Source organism: Macaca thibetana, chromosome 3 (assembly GCF_024542745.1).
Source record: "Macaca thibetana thibetana isolate TM-01 chromosome 3, ASM2454274v1, whole genome shotgun sequence".
NCBI lineage: Eukaryota > Metazoa > Chordata > Mammalia > Primates > Cercopithecidae > Macaca > Macaca thibetana.
This window is the reverse complement of record NC_065580.1, coordinates 51,179,429-51,201,253: the sequence shown is the minus strand read 5'-3', so window position 1 is coordinate 51,201,253 and position 21,825 is coordinate 51,179,429. Positions and strand designations below refer to the sequence as shown.

The 21,825-nt window shown below is 43.7% G+C and overlaps 1 protein-coding gene across 1 annotated transcript in view; it reads right to left on the bottom strand.

The window, feature by feature from the left end:
• Nucleotides 1-21,825, bottom strand: part of LAMB1 (laminin subunit beta 1) — an 88,273-nt gene that overhangs the window by 18,201 nt on the left and 48,247 nt on the right. The window contains exons 15-24 of the mRNA XM_050785147.1: nucleotides 21,447-21,605; nucleotides 20,072-20,199; nucleotides 19,729-19,852; nucleotides 18,968-19,172; nucleotides 18,215-18,358; nucleotides 17,762-17,993; nucleotides 13,700-13,863; nucleotides 12,141-12,365; nucleotides 10,601-10,815; nucleotides 9,803-9,899 (exon numbers count right to left, since the gene is read on the bottom strand). Coding sequence (XP_050641104.1) covers nucleotides 9,803-9,899; nucleotides 10,601-10,815; nucleotides 12,141-12,365; nucleotides 13,700-13,863; nucleotides 17,762-17,993; nucleotides 18,215-18,358; nucleotides 18,968-19,172; nucleotides 19,729-19,852; nucleotides 20,072-20,199; nucleotides 21,447-21,605 — 1,693 coding nt within the window. The remainder of the gene's footprint in view (nucleotides 1-9,802; nucleotides 9,900-10,600; nucleotides 10,816-12,140; nucleotides 12,366-13,699; nucleotides 13,864-17,761; nucleotides 17,994-18,214; nucleotides 18,359-18,967; nucleotides 19,173-19,728; nucleotides 19,853-20,071; nucleotides 20,200-21,446; nucleotides 21,606-21,825) is intronic.

The window sequence follows — 21,825 nt, the reverse complement described above, 5'->3', positions numbered from 1 at the left end:
GTTTCACCATGTTGGCCAGGATGGTCTCGATCTCTTGACCTCGTGATATGCCCACCTTGGCCTCCCGAAGTGCTGGGATTACAGGCGTGAGCCACTGCACCCAGCCTTCCTCTGAAAAACTTTCTAACGGAACATCTCCCAGAGCCAGTTATACTGAGGGTCCTGAGATCTGCTATGACATGACCATCCTTTCAACCCAGAGACATGTGTTTGTGGCCCACTCATTTGGCCCTCACCACATCCTGCCTTGTATTGCTAGTTTATCTTTTTATTGCCTTTGTTCTCCCCCTACATTCCAAGCTCTCGAGTGGCAGGTTTGAGAAGGACAGCATTGTGGTTAAGAGCATGAACTGTAGACTGAGGTTGTAAATCCTGCCTTCTCCACACCTGTTATGTGACCGTGGGTAATTAGGAAAACTGAGTCACGTCTTCCACATCTGTAAGAAGAGGTAATGATTATAACTACAGGACGGCTTTCGAGATAAAATAATTACAAAGTGCTTAGAAGAGCATCTGGTCTATAGCAAGCATTCAATAAATAAATCATTTTTATTACCGCTTTTTGTGTCCCTACAAGTGTCTGGTAGTCTTCTGCTAAGAGTGATGCTCGGTCATATTTCCATTGGATAAAGGGGAAAAACATATGTTCTGGCCATATGTTTATATGTATTTGCCAAAAAACATGATTATTCCAAAATCTGAAGTTTAGAATATTAATTCTTCAACCTTTAGGATTTTAAAACATGTAATTTCCTTAGTGCCTGGGGTTTTCAAAACCAAGACCTTAGGATTTAAAAAGTAAAACTTGGGTGTATGTTTTTCAAAAAACAGATCCTTTCCAGGCACATAAGGTATGTTTCATTTTTCTTGTTTGGGGAATATTCTCATAATGAATCAGGAAGCTGCTCAAACCGTGGATAACTTTAATAGTGATCCATAGACCATCAGTTCTATGAGGTGTTCCTTGAGAAAAGTATCCCATTATGAGAAATTCTGTATCCTTATCTTGAAGATTAAAAACAAGTGTCAGCATATTATAGACTCAGAAGAGTTCTGCAGGAAAAACTTGTTTTACATTGTTTTTATCCAGTTGTATGCCAAAGTCATTTGACCGTGAGATCTTTTCTTAGTGGAAGTCAATGCCAGTGACACCCCAGAGAAATAATGAGAAAGGCTTGGGAAAACCACTACATTAATCAATTTCTGAGATTAGGAAGAACTTAGATAACTTACAAATAACTTAAAGAACTTAGTACCTTAAGAGTTTATGTTGTTTAGATTTTAGAAATAGATTTCCATTATCATTTGGTAAAATTTAGTCATCTTCCAGAAAGCTAAAAGTTACCCGAGTCACCTGGGTCCTCAGCTCTCAAACTTGGGTAGGTATCAGAATCACCTGGAAGGTTCATTAAAAAGCAGATTGCTTCTCCACTCTCCTCCCATCCCCCCGTTCTGATTTAGTAGGTCTGGGTGGGGCCCAGAATTATTTTTGTTTCTAAGTTCCCAGGAGATACTGATGTTTAGAGTCATGAGACCCTGTTTTGTGGAGCACTGACTGTTACTTTCCCAGCTGTTTCTGCCCGCCTTCTGTAAGAGAAAAAAAGAGCATGTGCGTGTGTGTATGTGTGCGTGTATGTGTGTCTGTGTATGTGTGCGTGTGTGTATGTGTGTCTGTGTATGTGTGTGTGTATGTATGTGTATGTGTATGTATGTGTGTGTGTATGTATGTCTGTGTATGTATGTGTGTCTGTGTGTATGTATGTGTGTGTATGTGTGTGTCTGTGTGTATGTATGTGTGTCTGTGTGTGTATGTGTGCGTGTGTGTATGTATGTGTGTCTGTGTGTGTATGTATGTGTCTGTGTATGTATGTCTGTGTGTGTATGTATGTGTGTGTATGTGTGTGTCTGTGTATGTATGTGTGTCTGTGTGTGTATGTATGTGTGCGTGTGTGTATGTATGTGTATGTGTGTCTGTATGTATGTGTGTCTGTGTATGTATGTGTGCGTGTGTGTGTGTCTGTGTGTGTATGTATGTGTGCGTGTGTGTATGTGTGTGTGTGTATGTATGTGTGTCTGTGTATGTGTGTGTGTGTATGTATGTGTCTGTGTGTGTATGTATGTGTGTCTGTGTGTGTATGTATGTGTGTCTGTGTGTGTGGAGAAAGAGATACCTTCAAAGGGTGGCGCTGGAGCAGAATCATGACTTTGGAAGTTCACCAATGTAGGCTGATGCACAAATCTCAGGACTTACATAACAGAGGAAGAAGTGATGCCATTTGTAATAAAACTACGTTGTCTGCCCTTGCCCTGCAGGGCCCAGCCAGTGGTCAGGGGGAGGCAGCCCTCTGGGGCCTACTCACCCTTATCTCCCTTAGGCTTCACACAATTGAGGCAGAACTGCATACTGCTTGTAGTTTGCTTAGACAATTATTTATTTCCCATAGATGATGCAAAGGTACACCTTTGTTCAGTCCTAAATATTAGGTTTTTGGTGGATTCATGCTTGGGGCAAGGGATGCCTGCATATATTGATTTATTTTTAATTTCTCTGATCATTTTTCATTTATTTCATTGCTAAAGGCATGTCTCGCTCCCATTCTGTCACAGGCATCTTTAAGGGGAAAACAGCCCAACCCTGAAAGACTTTAAAGGCAGATAAGGCTTCCCTCTTTATCTGGCCAAGGGAAATTAGCCTGGGCAAGAGTTCCAATGAGTCAGCAGAGCTTCGGCTCTCTCCAGAAGTCAACCACCAGTTCAGTCCAGCTGACCAACATTCCTTTCTCCCAACTGAAAAGTAAACCATCAAATCTCACAGATGACTGGATTGCAGTCTCATTATTGAAAAAGTTGGTCCTGACTCTCTGGGAAGGGCACCAAATAACTAGTCTCAAATGCACCTGGTTTTGATTTCAAGCTGGAGCCCCTGGTCATGTGCTTCCCTCCCTGGCTATTGAATTTCCAGAATTGCTTCTCTTGGGATCACCTAAGAGGCAGGCACCAGAAGGCCCACATTTTACAACCTTGTAAAAAGACCCCCTCCACTTCAAGAATATTTTCAGTGAAACTCCCACACTCAGGTGGCTGAAGCGGAAAGGTCAGTTCACACTTGACAAGTTAGTAAAACTTCATAGACTAATGTATGGAGGAGATTCTCCCATCATCTCACACACCCACCAGGATCTGAAAAACTGTGAACTGACTATTCAGGCTGCCGTTGACGAGGTCCAGTGGGGTTTCTTCTCTCTTAAGAGAAAGGAGTCAGAATCCAAATGACCTGGATAAAGCACAGCCTTATTTTAAGAAATGGGATTACTTGGCAGAGAATCAGAAACTTTCTCTTGGAAAGGAGAGCATATATAGCAAAAGTTGTTGCCTAATCTTTAAGATGAACAAATAATAAAAATAGTATTTTTTAAATATTCATTTTAACAAGCTGTAATAATTCGACTTTCATCTGTGAATACACTCTCTGTTCTGTGGTCAGTAGGCTTCCTCTATTTTTAGTAAGTTTTCTTATCATTTCAAACATAATTTTTAAGAGGTAGGTAAATGAAAGCTATTGTACTGATTTTCAAGATATGAAGGCCCAGAGGAGAACACTAGCAAGTCAATGCCAGAATGGGAAATAGTCTATGTACGCATTTATCACATAGACTTATATTGCCTGCTTCCTTTACATCCTTCCCTCTGCTCCTCAAGACCTTCCTGTGCCCACTGAACGAAGTCTACCCTCAATGGCCTGGCACTGAAGGCTTCGCACAGTCTGGTGAAACCAAATCTCTCCATGACTCTCCAGCTAAGACTGTTTCCTGAGGGCACCTCCCAGAGCTGTATTGTCCTTTAGCTAGGATGACAATTTCCTCTCAATATCAACTGTCAACGAGTAGCCCCTAGGCTTGTGGAAAGAGCTGGGACAGGAGGCCACATAGGCCTGGCTTCAGATCCCAGTTCTTTCCTCACTCGGGATAAGCCTTTGGGCAAGTCCCTTAACCTCTCTGAGTCTGAGATTAGACAATTGTGAAATGGGGATGATACCCCCATAGGTTGTTTGTTGCAAGGATAAAATTAAGAATACTTACATAATATGCCTAAAAGTGCTTGGCACTCAGCACATTCTCTGTAGATGGCCACTAGAGCTAATCTTTTCTGCAAACCCTTCCCTAATGACTCCAGTTACTACTGATCTTCTTCTGACAATTGGAAGTTTGTACCACTTACTTTCTGCTATCTTTTTACTTCATTTTATGTACCTCATGTCCCCAAATAGCCTGCAAGTGGCAGAACAGTATCAGCTGTTCTCTCTGTGTCCACTCCCCACTCCACACCATTGGTCACTCAGTGTTAGGCTTATTAGCCTCCTTTCTGTTGGAAACTTAAATTTGCCTTGGGACAGAGAAAGGGCTACACCCTAAGATTCAGGTAATGGGGTTCTCTTCTGCCATGGACCTTGCCTCAAAGCAACATGGGACTCCAGGATCTGCTGCAATGCCAAGAAGTTTACTTATACTTTAGGCATTTCTATTTACTAAAAGCAAGGGCAATTTAAATAATTTTTATCTCTTACATGGGATTTTCTTTTTTCTGACATTCTCTTCTATCCTTTTCCCTTTTTGGCCCCAGTAATCTAACTTCAATTTTGGAATGAAAGTTGGGGGATGAATATAATTTCATCTGCAGAAATGAGCTGCCTGTCTAGCACAGAGGTCATCAAGTTTTAATGTAAAAGTTGAAATAGTAAATCTTTCCAGCTTTCAGGCCATTCTGTCTCTGTCATGATGACTTGACTCTGGCATTGCTGTCCACAAGCAGCCAGGGAAAATACATAAACAAGTGGGTGTAAAACTTTATTAACCACTATGGGCAGGGGGCTGGATTTGGCCTCTGCCTGTGGTCTGCCCAGTTCTGGTCTAGCCTACCACTTCTGAGGACACATTCTGCAATTAGGATTATGTAAGACAAGACTTCACTCTACTTTGACAGTATTTATAGTTCTCCAAAGAATCGAATGAAGTCTGATTTTGTGAGTCATAATGGAAATATTAAGGTGGGTGGTTGTGAAAGAAATCCCAACATTAGAAAATACAGGCATTCTAAAGATTAATGTCTGGGCAAAAGAACACACTGTGTTTTTCTACTAAAAAACACGAAATGAGAAACAAGCATGGTGGGGAAGTGGCCACTACCCAAAGCTTCTTGAGTATGCCCCACATTTACAGTTTGCCTGGGTTTAGAGACACTGCCCTTTTCCAAGAGCCAGAGGCCCCAAATGGAAACTTTACCCTTCCTTTTTGCTGTCTATGAATCAACAGAAAGATTCCTCCTGTGACCCTTGGACTCCTGAGGAGGACAATGCAGCGCTCCAGGCTGTTTTCTCCAGCACGTTCATGGTGGGTGGATGAGATTCCCTCTCCATCCCAGCACAGTGGTGGGCTTGTTCAGGCTTGGCACGATGGGCCAACAGCCCCAACCCGCCTGGACAATAGGAACATTCAACAATCTGTAAGTTGGAGGCTCAACTCATTTGTCTTTTATATAACTACATTCTTTTTTTCCATAAGGGGAATACTTAGCTAGGACTTAAATCTTTCTATAAGTGTATTGTTAGCTGGTTGGCACCAGAAAGTCTAAATTTATGCCCTCTAACAAACCAATTCAACTGAAAACATATTTGTCAAGCAATTACATAATTGGAGAAAAGAGCTGATGTTCTTTTTGCATAGTTCCATCTAATTTTGAATGACACCTCTTCTTGCCCCTGCTGATTTCTGGGCCCATCCCTTCAGAAAGCCCCTGTCCTCCTGTTTCTATTCGTGAATGCATTCCAGCACAAACAGAACCATAAGCCTTGTCTGCCTCTGCATCTTGGCCCCTACCTTCACAGGCCACACTGGTCCTACTCCTGTTGCCACCCTATATGTACCAGGCCCCTAGATGGCCATGAATCAATCCCCTATCATCCACTCAAATCAATTCTCACCCTCTCTGGGTGCTTTGTAGGTTATGAGCAAAAAGAGTGCCAAAAGCATTGAGGATCCAACACTTTCTCTGTCTGACAGACTGCCTTAAGCACTGTGGGACATTTATTATCCTTGGCTCCTGCATACCTAGTGCCTGTAGCAACGACCCCATTATGGTGATGACCCAAAATACTCCCCTCCTCCCAAATTTCCAGATGTCCCCACCCCAGCTCAGCCACTGTGGGCACAAAGGAGGGATAATGTCTACTTTAACACCCCAAAGAAAGATGCCCTAACATTTTATATCTTTTTTTTTTTTTTTTTTTTGAGACAGAGCCTTGCTCTGTCACCCAGGCTGGAGGTATAATGGCACGATCTCTGCTCACTGCAACCTCTGCCTCCTGGGTTCAAGTGATTCTCATGCCTCAGCCTCCCGAGTAGCCAGGATTATAGGTGTGCACCACCACACCTGATTAATTTTTGTATTTTTAGTAGAGATGGGGTTTCACCATGTTGGTCAGGCTGGTCTCGAACTCCTGACCTCCAGTGATCCTCCTGCCTTGGCCTCCCAAAGTGCTGGGATTACAGGTGTCAGCCACCGTGCCCAGCTAACATTTTATAACTTTGAATTGCCAAAGTTTGCAATGAGGTCAGCTGCCTTCACCCCATATTTTAACACTTTGGGGAAAGAGGATTTCTGGTCTTCCATGAAAAAAAAAAAACAACCTAAAGATAAGGTTGGAGAGATGACAATGTAGTGGGAAGACAAGGGGAAAAGGGAACACCTAGATCTAGAACCTGGAAGTATCTCTTAGGGTGTTTTCACTTGTGCTCACCTGGAGCTTCTAATACTTCCGGAGGGCTTGAAACCAACTTTTTCTTGCTGGTGTGAGCTGACTGGGTGTCAATACTAGGGTCACAAATATGAATGATACATACATATAAATGCAGAGAGGATTGGAAAGATTCCTACCAAGCTGAGTAAAAAGAGGAGTATACTGGGTGGGGGAGATGAGAAGAGACTTTGTTTTCTTCTAATACAGGAGGTACCAATTGCTTGAAGTGAATGCAGGCAGCCTGGCTCCAGGACCTATACTCTTTGCTATGGGATCTCTTCATCTGTCTGCATCCCTGCTGCCCTTATGCCACTGGGATCAGCCAACACAATGGGCAAACCATAAAACCAGGTGATCTTTGTAGTTCCTCCATTAACTATGATTATCTATGATTATCTTACAGAAAAAAAGGAAATGCCAAAGGGAAAAGCAAAAAGGAACAGACATATCCAGTTTCAATACATTCTCTTTAAACAAACCAGGTTTATTTGCAGAATACTGCGTTTCTGTTTTTTATTGCTTGTTTGCTTTTCCTGATGAAAAGTTTCTTACCTAACGAGCTGACCTTTCTTCTGGATAAAATGAACAAAGAAGTTGGCGAACAATGATGCCATGAATCTTACTCTTTGCAGAGTTTCTAAAACAGGATCTAACTTTCGACCCAAACAAGTTGACAAGGTTCCTATAAGCCACAATTTCTCCGGCAGATTTAGAGGCGAAAGTTTAAAGAGAAGATAAAAGGGTAAGGAGTAAAGTTCTAAGGACCACATGCACAACTCTCCGATTGACTCTGACTCTGGGTAGCAGGCCTTGCCTGCTAACTAAGCTAAGATGGAGCCAAAGGTCAGAAAGCTTTGGCAGAGAAAGCTATTTTGCCAGTGACACATGCTGACAGAATCAGGGTATGAGCAACGATAGAGGCATTATCTGGAAAAAATCAAGCTTTGGGGCATTACAAGTTTGAGGAATTTAACAGAGTAGTGATTACAGCCCTGGAAAAACCAGATTTTAAGCAGAGTTTTACTTTCAAGAGACATCTTGGAGAAACTGGTCCACTGGATTTCAATAGCTTCTTATGGAAGTGGGGATGTCAGATCTCATTAAGAACCGAATTTGGAGAATGATGAAAGAAAAGTACTTGTTTATTGACATAGCAAACATCATCCCCACTGTGAAACAAACATTAATCTAAGAGGTCCATACAAACCCTTCTGGCTAAGCATCGACTTAAAACTCAAATCCTATCTAATTTGTTCTGATCTTGCCCACTGACCTTTCTCTGCTGTTAAGGAACAGATGGGTTTGCACCCTGAAGGAACACAGTTTCTAGGTTCCTGACCTTCTATACTGAATGAGTTGCCAACTTGAAGATCTGTATTATTTCTTGCTGTAGTTGTGTCCAAAAAAATAAAACAGTCATTTAAAAAATTTAAGAGTCCTGGCCGGGCACAGTGGCTCACACCTGTAATTCCAGCACTTTGGGAGGCCAAAGCAGGAGGATCATAAGGTTAGGAGTTCGAGACCAGCCTAACATGGTGAAACCCTATCTCTACTAAAAATACAAAAATTAGCCAGGCATGGTGGTGTGTGCCTGTAATCCTAGCTATTTCGGAGGCTGAGGCAGGAGAATCGCTTGAACCCGGGAGGCAGAGGTTGCACTGAGCTGAGATTGCGCCACTGTGCTCCAGCCTGGGTGACAGAGCGAGACTTCGTCTCAAAAAATAAAAAATAAAAAAATTTAAGAGTCCAACAGAGACCTATAATTTCAGATGTGCAACAAATATATACCAAAGAGTACATAAGAAACTACAGAAAATATTTATCCATAATGATCAATTAAAAACAGGGAAGAAAATCAAGTAGGAAAGAAAGAATATAAAAACAGAATTGCAACAGCCTGTTCAATCCTTTCCATAAATACTTTAAGATCTGAAAAATGATTTTCCAGGTCAAAAAAATTGCAATGCCATAAAAATCAAGCAATCCTTATGATTCACTTAATTTTAACAAGTTTTTGCTCGTAAGAAAATGTCAGGTTTTTTTTGTTTGTTTTTTTAACATAAGCCTAGATGAAAATCTGGGCTTTATTCACATGTAACTGACTTGGAGCCCCTACCGTACATACCTTTGTTGTGCACGAAGTCTCTATGACATTGCCCTCCAGTCTTCACTAGTGGGGATGTTATCTTACGCACATACGCCAAGAGCTTAAACTGTCAGCAAAGTCTAGTTGATCCAATGAATCCAGTGATCTTTTTTTTTTTTTTTTTGAGACGGAGTCTCGCTCTGTCGCCCAGACTGGAGTGCAGTGGCTGGATCTCAGCTCACTGCAAGCTCCACCTTCCGGGTTCCCGCCATTCTCCTGCCTCAGCCTCCTGAGTAGCTGGGACTACAGGCACCCGCCACCTCGCCCGGCTAGTTTTTTTGTATTTTTAGTAGAGACGGGGTTTCACCATGTTAGCCAGGATGGTATCAATCTCCTGACCTCGTGATCCGCCCATCTCGGTCTCCCAAAGTGCTGGGATTACAGGCTTGAGCCACCACGGCCGGCCTTCAGTGATCTTACTAGGATAACCATTTACCTCTTGTGCCATCAAGGAAGTTGGCCACAAAATACTGTTCAGAGGGGGTAAAAAGTCACTTTGCCAAACATGGTTCATATGGTCCCACTTTGGTTAAAAGTATTCTAAAAAGCAGCTGTGTATTTATGGTGTGTGTGTGTGTGCGTGTGTGTGTGCTTGCTTACAGACACACAGAAACAAACTTTATCCCAGGGTATGGGGCCAGGAGAGTATGCACATCCACTCTTGACTACCTATACTTATGGGCAGGGCTAGATTTGTTAGATTGTTTTTTAAACAATCAGTGTTAATTTATTTTTGCAATTAAATACAGGTTCTTATCGACACATTAATTTGTACTGTGTTTTATAATTTACAGAAGGCTCTTGCAGAAACCCTGTTCCCTCCACTCTCTGATGAAGTCAACGCGAGAACGCCCGCACCTCACCTCGGCACTCCACGTCAGGGTCTCCCCAGAAGAGTTCCTGGCACTCGCTGCAGGTGCGGCCTCCAAACCCAGGCATGCACTGGCACTGCCCTGTGAACTGTGGCCAGAACACAGACCTTAGTCAAGCAGGCTTCAGGCCAGAAGCCAGTTGTCATCTTTTTTTCCTAGCTGCCAGTTAGAAGTGGGAATGAACTGTTCACCTGAGAAGGTCTCCATTGACTAGGAAAAGGGACTTCTGCTTCGATCGTAGGTGTCGAGAGCCCCATGCCAACATCTAACTGCTCTTTTGCAGCAGGGCTTGGAAAGGTCTGTGGCATATTATTGTTTATTTACCTGTTCCCTCACTTTTATCCTCACAGATCAGCCACAATCCTGGGCCACCTTTGACTCGCTTGACTTAGGGAGTATGTCCTCCTTAGTATGTGTCAGGAAACAACAGCACTTTTTACAATGCTGGGTATGGCTAATTGGTTCCTTTCAAGTTGAGAAGCTAAGAAAAAAGTCTGCTTCAGCGGCCAGGTACTGAAGAGAAGAAGAGAAATAGCACACCCTTGTCTATTCTTATGTGAGTCTGCATCTGCAGCTGGGACCTTCTATTGAAATGCTATGGGTGTGTCTGATGGGGAGTCTGTGCACAGTTATGTAGACCCAGCCAAGGGGTACAAATGAGGGCTGAGATCCAGGCCACGCTGTGTTTGCCAAGCCATGTGCCCTGGGGCCTTGCTGTAACTGGGGCAAAGTCACCATAAGCTGACCCCTGGGCTCATAAAGGCATCATCCCCAGCAGCAGTCCCTCACCTCATTGCAAGATGGCCCGAAGGAATGAGCAGCGTTGCAGTTGCATGGGTCACAGCCAGTGCCACTGGCCAGCTGCCAGGTATTAGGTGCACAGCGGTCACAGTTCTGCCCGATCACATTAGGAAGACACAAGCACTGACCAGTGGCTTTGTCGCACTGGCAGTCAGAGCCGTTACAGTGCTCTTGCACGGTGCCCAGGTAATTACAGACACACTCTGAAAAAGAATATCACATTTACTTATTGTCACACTCCCAAATACACAGGCATGCAGAGACGTTAGCCACATCTAAACGCTAAGATGTTCCCACTTCAGATCCTGACCTTGAAATGCAAAGAAGGAAAGAAATGAAGGTGATTCAAAAAGAAAGCTAAAATTATTGTTGTTTAGAAGTTCTCATGATGTCTTACACAGTTCTGACATTTCCCAGATACACACAATGATACATTTCACCTAAAAGTATGTTCAAAATACACAGATTTGACAAGATGCTGGTGAGTCATTTTAAAATTGAAGGTTTAACTGGAAATAATTTAAAAAAAAATGCCAGTGGGAATTGAGATATCTAATAATTTCAAACTCTTGGCAGGGAACAGCAGTAATAAACGTGTCGGACATAGCAGGTAAAAGCTCTTTAAGCTACTAAGGCTTTAAGGAATCCAGTCCTGCTGGTCGCTAGCATTCCACACATGTTTGTATAAACAAAGCCAGGAGCCTGGGGGCTGTGCAGCTGCAGCAGGAGGAAATGCTAGTTGATCTCTTGATAAGAGAGAAACAAAGAGTTCCAAAAGAGAAATGTTAGAGATGCTACTTCTTTCTCTTCCTTAAGCTGGAAGGCTCTATTCCATCAATGCAACTAGAAAAGGTGGGACCACAGTGGGTATTTAGGATTTCAAAGTCCATCCAACCAGCAAGTTCATGGGCAAAGCATACCATCAGTACCCTCTACTGGATGCCATTTATCATGGGGACAGCTACATGGTTTTTCTTTCCTGTTATCTCTCCCAGGCACCAAGTCACATCTTGAGACCTCAGTCCTGCTAGAAAGTGTGGATGTAAAGAAAAAAATAAACATGGCCTGGTGCAATGCCTCACGCCTGTAATCCCAGCACTTTGGAAGGCTGAGGTGGGTAGATCACCTGAGGTCAGGAGTTTGAGTCCAACATGACCAACATGGTGAAACCTCGTCTCTATTAAAAATACAAAAATTAGCTGGGCATGGCGGCAGGTGCCTGTAATCCCAGCTACTTGAGAGGCAGAGGTTGTAGTAAGCTGAGATCATGCCGTTGCACTCCAGCCTGGGCGACACAGTGAGACTCTGTCTCAAAAAAAAAAAAGAAAAAATGGAAAGAAAAGAAAAAGTGAAAGAGAAAAAAAATTTGGTCTCATCTTTCCTTAGTTGAAAGTGAAATTTTACCTCTCTGAACAAATGTTTTCCCATGTGAAATAAATACAGGAAGAATAAAATCTGCTGATAATAATAATAATAATAAAAGGTGGGAGTCATTGTAAGGAGCAGGCAGAATAAATGTGCATCTTACTTCGACAGTCCTGCCGGAGGGCGTCACCATAATATCCAAACCGGCAGAACTGACAGTGTTCCCCTTCGGTGTGGTACAGGCACTTGAGGCACCTCCCGGTCTCCTTGTCACAGGCTTCTGGGTCTGTCGTGTCAATGTTGTTGTGACACTGGCAAGGCTGACACAACCCCCCAACTTCCGATGGATTGCCAAAGAATCCTGAGGCACAGTCGTCACATCTGGAACCTGTCACCCAATAAAACCAAGCACAAGATGTTTAGCTTATTGACCAAAAGCTCCCCAGTGCACAGACACTCATGCCTAGAGACAGCTGACCGTGGCAGTGCTTCATCTCCACTGCGCGATTTACAGAGCCCAGGGTGATCGCATCCGAAGGGGAAAGAATAGGCTTGAATTGTGAGGGGAAGGCAGTATTACTTTCAGTGGCAAAGACCACAGTCACTTTTGCGCCAATCTAATATTTTGTAGCCTCTAACAGTGCTGCAGCTGCCTCAGAGGCCACAGCGGGTATGGACAGTTATGAGAAGGGTCCTAGCACATGGGACTTCAGCTTCTGAGCACACAGGGTGGAAGCAAACTAACAAACAACGTGAAGTGTAGCTTCATGTTAAAATCCTAATCCAAGGATTACATTTTTTTAAGAGATGGGGCCTTTCTTTATCACCCAGGCTGGAATGCAGTGACATGATAATAGCTCACTGCAGCCTTGAATTCCTGGGTTCTAGGAATTCTCCCGCCTCAGCTTTCCCAGCAGCTGGGACTACAGGTTTGCAGCACTACACCTGACTAATTTTGTAAATTTTTTTTTTTTTTTTTTTGGAGAGATGGTATCTTGCCATCTTGCCCACGCTGGTCTGTAACTCCTGGGCTCAAGCAATCCGCCTGCCTCAGCCTCCCAAAGTGCTGCAACTACAGGCATGAGCCACCACATATGGCCTAATTCAAGAATTACAGAGACTGAAAAGTTACCACTCCTCTGTGAGCAACCTGAAAAATGAGATCTTTAATGATGACCAATTTCCCTAAGAAATGCTGAAAGTATATGCAAAAAACATTTACTGAGCTACGTATAAACATAAGTAGTATTTGTAACAGTGGCTTCAAGGATGAAATAAAAGGGAGTTTTTTACAACCCAGCTAGAGTCATTGAATCTTGGTAGATAATGTGAGTATCATAACAGTGAAGAATATATTCAGCCACTATTTGGTCACACAGCTTTGAGATACTTTTGCTAGGAGTTGGATAAAGAAAGGCAGGAGTAAAATGTAAGTTAATCTTTCTAATGTTTAATAACAGAAAAGTATTCCACAGGGTTTCCAGATTTTCACGAGCTTGCTCTCCTGCTTTGTGTTATAACATTCTTATCAGAGGCTCATGAATTGACTCTACCCTATGTGTCAAATAGGAAAAGAGCATCTCTTCTAACTTTAATTTTAAATTAAAGATTATAAAAGTGGACTTAATTGGTTCACTTTGTATCTTTTTTTCTCATTAACAATGAACTCATAAAGACATCTTTTCCTCCCTCTTTGCTTCCCAAAGTCTGCACACGACTTACCAATGTATCCAGGATCACAAACACAGGCAAGCTGCAAAGTAACAGGATCTTGGTAGCAGCTCCTGGCAAACTGGCGTCCACTGTCGGGACCATCGGGGCAAGGGCAAGGGCGGCAGTGATCTCCTGACCCAATGATGGGGTCGCCATAGTAACCAGCCAAGCACCTGCATCAGTCACAGAAGAGAGCAGGCCATGATCCCACAGTTCTAAGAAACCTGTTCCAAGGAAAGTCTTGAAAACTGTCCTGTTTGGGCACACTCTTCTCCACTCACTTTTTCTTTTTCTTTTTTTGAGACAAAGTCTTGCTCTGTCACACAGGCTGGAGTGGCGCTATATCAGCTCAATGCAACCTGTTTTCCGGGTTCAAGTGATTCTCCTGCCTCAGCCTCCCAAGTAGCTGGGACTACAGGCACATGCCACCACACCCGGCTAAAATTTTTTTGTTTTTTAGATGGAATCTCGCTCTGTTGCCAGGCTGGAGTGCAGTGGCACGATCTCAGCACACTGCAACCTCCACCTCCCGGTTCAAGCGATTCTCCTGCCTCAGCCTCCCGAGTAGCTGTGATTACAGGCACCTGCCACCATACCTGGCTAATTTTTGTATTTTTAGTAGAGACAGGGTTTCACCATGTTGGCCAGGCTGGTCTTGAACTCCTGATCTCAGGTGATCCACCTGCCTCAGCCTCCCAAAGTGCTGGAATTACAGGAGTGAGCCACCACACCCAGCCTAATTTTTGTATTTTTAGTAGAGACGGGGTTTTACCATGTTGGTCAAGCTGGTCTCAAACTCCTGACCTCAGGTGATCTGCCCACCTCTCTTTATGTTTTCATGTGGAAGATTTACTATGGGAACCATGGTTCTCAAACTTTAGCTTCAATCAGAATCACCTGAAACAGATGACTGGGCTCCTCCCACCGACTTTCTGATTCAGTAGGTCCCCATGATACTGATGCTGCTGATCCAGGGATCCTACTTGCAGGACCACTGTGTTTGAGTGACACCCATGGCCTCACCTGGCCCCTCACTCACTGTTCCCCAGAGGATGAGCCACCTCTCCCCATGTGCACTTGATTGTTCCATCAGCTGTCTGCCTGTCCTGACCATTCAGTTCTGCTCCCTCCTTGTGTTACGGGGTCTGTCCTCCTAGGGGTGGCTTATACCTGTCGGCCTCTGCCTATGCCTGGGAGGGGTGATGTGTTGGCAAGCCCACGGTGGCCACAGGTCTAAAGCCATGTCCTACAACCCAGCTTTTCCCAGTACTGGAGCTGAGGGGGTGACAGGGGTGCTGTCCAGCTGTGTAGCCCCTGTGTTTGTCTCTCAGGTGGTTCCAAACTCAGGCAGGGATGGGGCATGTTACTTATTAGTTCCCACATCCAACACGTCCATCCCACTCTTTAAAGATAACAAATACATGGAGGTCAAAGGATCCTCAAAGTTTATACAACTAGTTAAATAATGAGCTAGAAGTTGAACTCGGTGTCCTTTTAGCAATACATTCTTTTACTATGTTAGCCTGCTTGTCAAGATGAATGGTAATTAGGTTACTTTTTAATTTCCTTCAACATAACATCTTGAAGGAACTTTGGAGACAATCTAATCCAACCTAGCTATTCTACTTACTTATGAAAAGCTGGATATTCCGGCCAGGTGCAGTGGCTTACCCCTGTAAAATGGCTCATCCCAGCACTTTGGGAGGCTGAGGTGGGTGGATCACCTGAGATTGGGAGTTCGAGACCAGCCTGGCCAACATGGTGAAACCCCATCTCTCTTAAAAATACAAAAAATTAGCCAGGCATAGTGGCACGTGCCTGTAATCCCAGCTACTCGGGAGGCTGAGGCAGGAGAATCGCTTGAACCCAGGAGATGGAGGTTGCAGTGAGCTGAAATTGCACCATTGCACTCCAGCCTGAGTGACAGAATGAGATTCCATCTTAAAACAAATAACAACAACAAAAAGCCTGTAGTCCCAGCTACTTGGGAGGCTGAGGCAGAAGAATTGCTTGAACCTGGGAGGCGGAGGTTGTGGTGAGTCAAGATTGTGCCATTGAACTCCAGCCTGGGCAACAAGAGTGAAACTCTGTCTCAAAAAAAATGTTTTAAAGCTGGATATCCTAATTCACCCAAGGTTAGAAAGCAAGTTAGAAGCAGAATTGGGCCAGGAACTGAGGTCCAAGGATTTCCAATTCAATTTGTTTCTCAAGTCTTTTGGAGGCAATCCAAATACATCATGATAGAAATTGTTCATTTCTTGCCTCCCCTTGGGAACAATCTAAGTGTAGAGTTTCTTTATAAATTCACAGGATTGAAACTGTGGTTATCTTGGAATGAGAAAAAAGAATGATGAGAAACTGGCTCAAACTAGATAGTAAAATTCCAAATACTTAAAATCAAGTGTTTGCCACCCAAACCTAAAATTAAAAATCTTCCTTCTCCCACACCTTTTCTTATTCTCAAAACCCTTTACAAATAAAATCCAAAGCTGGTCACAGATCAACTATGCCATTCTGACATGATGTTTGTTCAAATGCATTCCACAGTGTGAACGCTGATTGTGAATCAGCATTGTGGCAGCCCCCTTTGCTGTTTACCTCTGTTACCCCTCCTCTCTCTGCTCCCGGTTAATCTGGTTTTCTCCTGTCTTTCTCTCGTATTCTCCAGCTCTCTTTGAAAACACAATAATGGAAAACAGGGCAGAAAAGAAAAAGATGACCCCAGTATATTAATTTCCTCCTTTCACTCTTGTATAACTGTGTCCTTGCTATCTTTTTACAACACAATTTTAAGGTTGGAAGGGATAATTTTTGTTCTTGAATACCGTTCTAGCATTGAGCCGAGAGCCACATGTTTGCCTCCATGAACATCTTCATGCCAAAAGTTAATCACATACTCAGTGTTTCACTAACAATTTCTCTTCCATCTCATGAGTAACTTCACCACTGACTGAAGCACTTGCTGCAGTGTTTCACGAGTAACTTTTAAAAACAAATATCTTCTATAGGACGAATGGATGTTGGAAGAGAGAAAATTTATCACAGTGAAAAGGTGCGGACTATTACCCCCAAAAAGCCATTTCTAACAGTACTGTCTGCATTTCTTAATTAGTAATGATAAGTATAAGTCAGCAGGTAATTTTTTCTTATGGACTATTTTTTATCTATTGAGCTATCCTATTAATGTTATGGAGGCACATTCTCTCTCGTTTTCTTACTATATATCTAGCACATCCATAATGATTATTCAACTGACATTTGCTAACTGGAGAACAGATCTACTTAGGCATGTTTTTTTTTTTTTTTTTTTTTTTTTTTTTTTTTTTTTTTTGAGACGGAGTCTCGCTCTGTCGCCCAGGCTGGAGTGCAGTGGCCGGATCTCAGCTCACTGCAAGCTCCGCCTCCCGGGTTTACGCCATTCTCCTGCCTCAGCCTCCCGAGTAGCTGGGACTACAGGCGCCCGCCACCTCGCCCGGCTAGTTTTTTTGTATTTTTAGTAGAGACGGGGTTTCACCATGTTAGCCAGGATGGTCTCGATCTCCTGACCTAGTGATCCGCCCGTCTCGGCCTCCCAAAGTGCTGGGATTACAGGCTTGAGCCACCGCGCCCGGCCTAGGCATGTTTTATAGAGTCTCCCGGAAACTGTGGTTGCATAAAGTGTTCTGAAAAACAAAGCTATTTAAAATGACTAATCCCATTTGGATTAGTTTCTCCTTTCGCCTAAATTAGGCAGGAGAACATTTCACAACTCTCATCCTCGGTCAGAATCTGCTGAGACAGACAGAATTTCTATACAGCCCTATGGTAAGCTCTAGGGTGACTCTCCAAGAGGACAGATTCGTGTCAGTTTTGTTCTCTGCGGTATCTCCAGCACCAGAACGGTGCCTGGCACATAGAGGATGTAAACTCAATACATAGTAGATAAACAAACAAGATCCTAAAAAATAATGAGGTGGTTAGAAGTGAATGAGTGAGCTGAAACCTGGTGGAGATGAATTCTGTGGCTGGTCTAAGATGCTGTCTGCTCAGCCAGAGATCATTGCATTCTCCTTACTTTCAGCGTCTGCATACCTCTCACAGTTATGACCCATGGTGTAGTCCTGGCAGTTCAAGCACTCCCCCGTCACTGGGTCGCAGTCATCGGCATGGCCATTGCACTGGCAGGGCTGGCAACTTGGAAATCCCCAGTGCCCAGGTAAGCACCGATCACACTGCCGAGCATACACTCCCTGGAAACAGTGGCACTGGCCAGTGACAGGATTGCAGAAGGCATTGACAGATCCTTGCAGATGGCACTCACAAGCTAAAGAAACAGGCAAACAAGGAACTGCCTTGAGAAACTCATTCAATGGAAACATGCCCCTTTTATAGGCACCCTGTTCCCAATTCAGAATGCTCATGGGTTGGTGTGATCAACTTCAGGAGGGAGGCATCGGCTCTGCAGCCATGGAACCCTGCCACAATGGCTGAGTTAATCTGAATGAATGCATAATCTGAATGAATGCATGCTTTTGAGGAACCTACGTTTGCATCCACTGGGGCCAAAGCCAAAAGTTCCAGGTGCACATCTGTTGCAGGTTCTTCCAACCACGTTGGGCCGGCACTGGCACTGGCCTCCGTTGGGATCACACACAGAACTCAATGAACCCTGAGGGTCGCATTCACACGCTGTGGGTAAAGAGAGGTCAGAACCCATGAAACGGAGCAGTATATCAACAGGCTCTCCCTGATCCTTTCTCCTTTACTACTTTGGTTTATTCAGAGTTCTGGTTTAAAACAGTATCATCCCTATGATGAGCGGAAGGGAAGAAAAGGGAGGCAGAGTTGGCAGATCAAAGCAGTTTTTCTAGGCAGGAGGTCATTAACGTTTTCTCCCCTTGCCTTCAAAGCTCAAATATCACAGGACATTAGACCAAAGCCCAGTGACCTTCAGAGGATGGTCTGACCTTTCAAAGAGAAAAACACACATTTCAGTCATTTGATGCTTCTCTGATTCCATTCCCCACTCACTACCCTGCTTATGGAAATGCTTTATCCTCATGGACTTTTCCCCTGATCACCTGTTATTTGCATATTTCTTGAATATCGATTCCATCTTCAGTGGTGCTCTATCGCTAAAATATTACTTAAAAAGATAAAGATACACAGTAACTAAGATACTATTTCCCTTGTGCTGCCTAACACAGGGCTACGGGGCGGGCACTCCACTGCACTTCGTGTGCCAGGTATACTCAGAGCCAGAAACAGCAGCTGCTGCAGCTGCCAAGCAATACCTACCCAGGCCTGTCTGGTGTAACAGGGCAGAAATGCTAAAGATGATGTTTCTGCAAACATCTGTCATCGGCGTTTTCACAACGCTTCTGCTGTTCTCTAGACATCGGTATCTCTGAAAGGTTTCCCAGGCACTGTTGGTGACCACCCCATCTCCTGAACCTCCCACGGTGAAGATGTCCAGTGATTTACAGTATGGCATGAGAACAAGCTGTGAAGAAATGAGAACAGCCAAACATCCTTACAGTGGTGCCCCATGGCATGGGTTTAAGCAAGCAAACGTGGAAAAAACCCAAATGCTTCTTTGACCCTTGAACAGAAATCATTAGACTCATTAAATAAAGCATAAACCTCCCTATTCCTAAATACTCTTGGCAGGAAATTTTAGATATATTTTACACAGCTTGATGGCTCTTGAAATGCTATTTTTATTTTAGAGATGGGGTCTTGCTTTGTTGCCGAGGCTGGTGTTGAACTCCTGGCCTCAAACAATCCTCCTGTCTCAGCATCACAAAGTGTTGGGATTACAGGTGTGAGTCACTAGGCCCAGTGAAATACTATTTTTTTTTAAAAGACATTTTATATTTTTAGAAGGAATAAATCCTTTCCACGGGGTGGAGTATAAGCAAAGTGACCTCAGAGGCAAGAAAGAATGATTCTGCTTAAGCGCTGGCCTCAGCATTACGCCTCAACACAACACCCTGGGAGCAGCTGGGCACTTTCCGCCCAGGCTTTCCTGCATATGCCAGAAGCGATCTCACACTTACAGAATCGATCAGCGTGTAGGGGCTCTCCACGTCGCTATCAGAGGAAGTGTACTGAGGCAGCTCCAACCTCACCGTGTAGTTCGTTCCTTTCTCAAAGCACACCGGCCGAGGAAGGACGACATATCTGCCCCCGAACAAAAAAGAAAGACAACAACGAAAGTCAACCTTCATGCATCCAAAAAATAAAAATTAAGAACAAAGCTCTGCATCAATAATTCCAAAGGAAAAAAGTCAGCAGTCAATGTCTGGCTCTGAAATGGTGACTTGAAAACTCACAAAATATTAGAAAAATACTAATTTGCATATGAAGTCTGTTGAGCTGCCAAACCACTGTCACACTGACCTTGAGCCTGGTGATAATGACACCACCTGGTTGTCATCATCAGGGATGGTATTACCACATCGGCTGCTGGGTGGAATCTTTCCAGGTCGCTGCACTGTGATGACAGCTTTTTCCCAGTGGTCGGGTAGCTAGAATAAGAAACAAACAATGAAAAGATGGTTAGTCCACCACTGCCTGTTTATAAAAAGACCTCTCCAAATCAATCAATTGCCAAGTTGAAATGGAAAACAAACAGTTGCTTTTCCCTTTCCTCTTTACTACTACGTCTGCTACTCCCCTGGTTCCAGCCTAAATCCCTTCTACCCTGGATGCTGAAACACCTCTCAACTGTTCTCTGCCTCTTCCCAATGTCCGTTTCAGTCCACTTTAAAGCATCTCAGATAATGACAATCCCCTGCTTGAAATGCCTCAATAGCTTCCTGTGAATATTATAGTCCAAATTCCTTTACTAATCCAAGTATTTTTGCCAACAGCATCTCCAACCATATCTCTCATCAAGCTATGTGGAATGATTCTCAATAAAAACAAAACCCTCCCTTCTCTTTTCCACTCACACTATTTCTTACTTTTGTGCCAGCTTTCCACAATTCCATTCACACTTTAAGGCCTCGCTCTGATTCTCTAGGAAAACATTTTGGTAGCCCTGGCTCAGGCTGGCTGGTGCATGCCCATCTTCTAGGACCATGCATCTCTCTGCTGTTGCACCGTCACCTTCAGTCTTTCATTACAATTCGGGGCTTCAGTCTGTCACTGGACAGCCAGGCTGTGAGGGAAGGAGAGGATCTCATACATCCTCATCACCACCTCAGTCCTCAGCAAGGTTGAGTGCCTCACAAAAGATCACTATGTTTGAGAAACTGGATTCAAGAAAATGGTACATTTTGGCTGGGTGTGGTAGCTCACGCCTGTAATCCCAGCACTTTGGGAGGCTGAGGCAGGCGAATCACCTGAGGTCAGGAGTTCAAGATCAGCCTGGCCAACATGGCGAAACCCCATCTCTATTAAAAATACAAAAATTAGCCGGGCATGGTGGCACATGCCTGTAATCCCAGCTACTCAGGAGGCTGAGGCGGAGAATTGCTTGAACCTGGGAGGCGGAGATTGCAGTGAGCCGAGATTGCACCACTGCACTCCAGGCTGGGCAACACAGTGAGACTCAATAATAATAATAATAATAATAATAATAATAATAATAATAAAAGAAAGAAAGAAAGGTACATTTTAACTTCCATGGAGGAGGTGAGACTGTCAGAATCTCACCTGTTCTGATGCAACCTCCATATTTCACAACTATATATAATACCCATTAGAAGTACTATTTTTCTACTGATTTCTCCCCTCCCTCCTCCACCAGTCCACTGAGTGATTTCTTTACCTGTGGCTCATAGCGAATTAGGATGTCATACTCCATGGAATATGGTATGTCGTCAATGAAAAACTCCAAATAAGCCCCTTCAGGCACTCGGACGAAGCCGGCTCCAGTCCAGGAGGGAATCCGGTCCTGGATGTACTGCCGCTCCACTATGCTAACCCCCTGAGGACATGGCAAAAAATGGTTATTCTTTATTTGAAATGGAATTCAGTAACTTTCAATAGTCAAAGAAACCCGAAGTCACCCAAAGATTCAAAAACGGTTGCTACCTTATGTCTATTTTTTATAGTCAAATCTCCCCTAATAGATTGTAAAAAGTTTTTGATATCCAAGCAGGAAACTGGTTCCTTTTTAGTTTTGTGGTTGGAGTAGTCTTGGGACA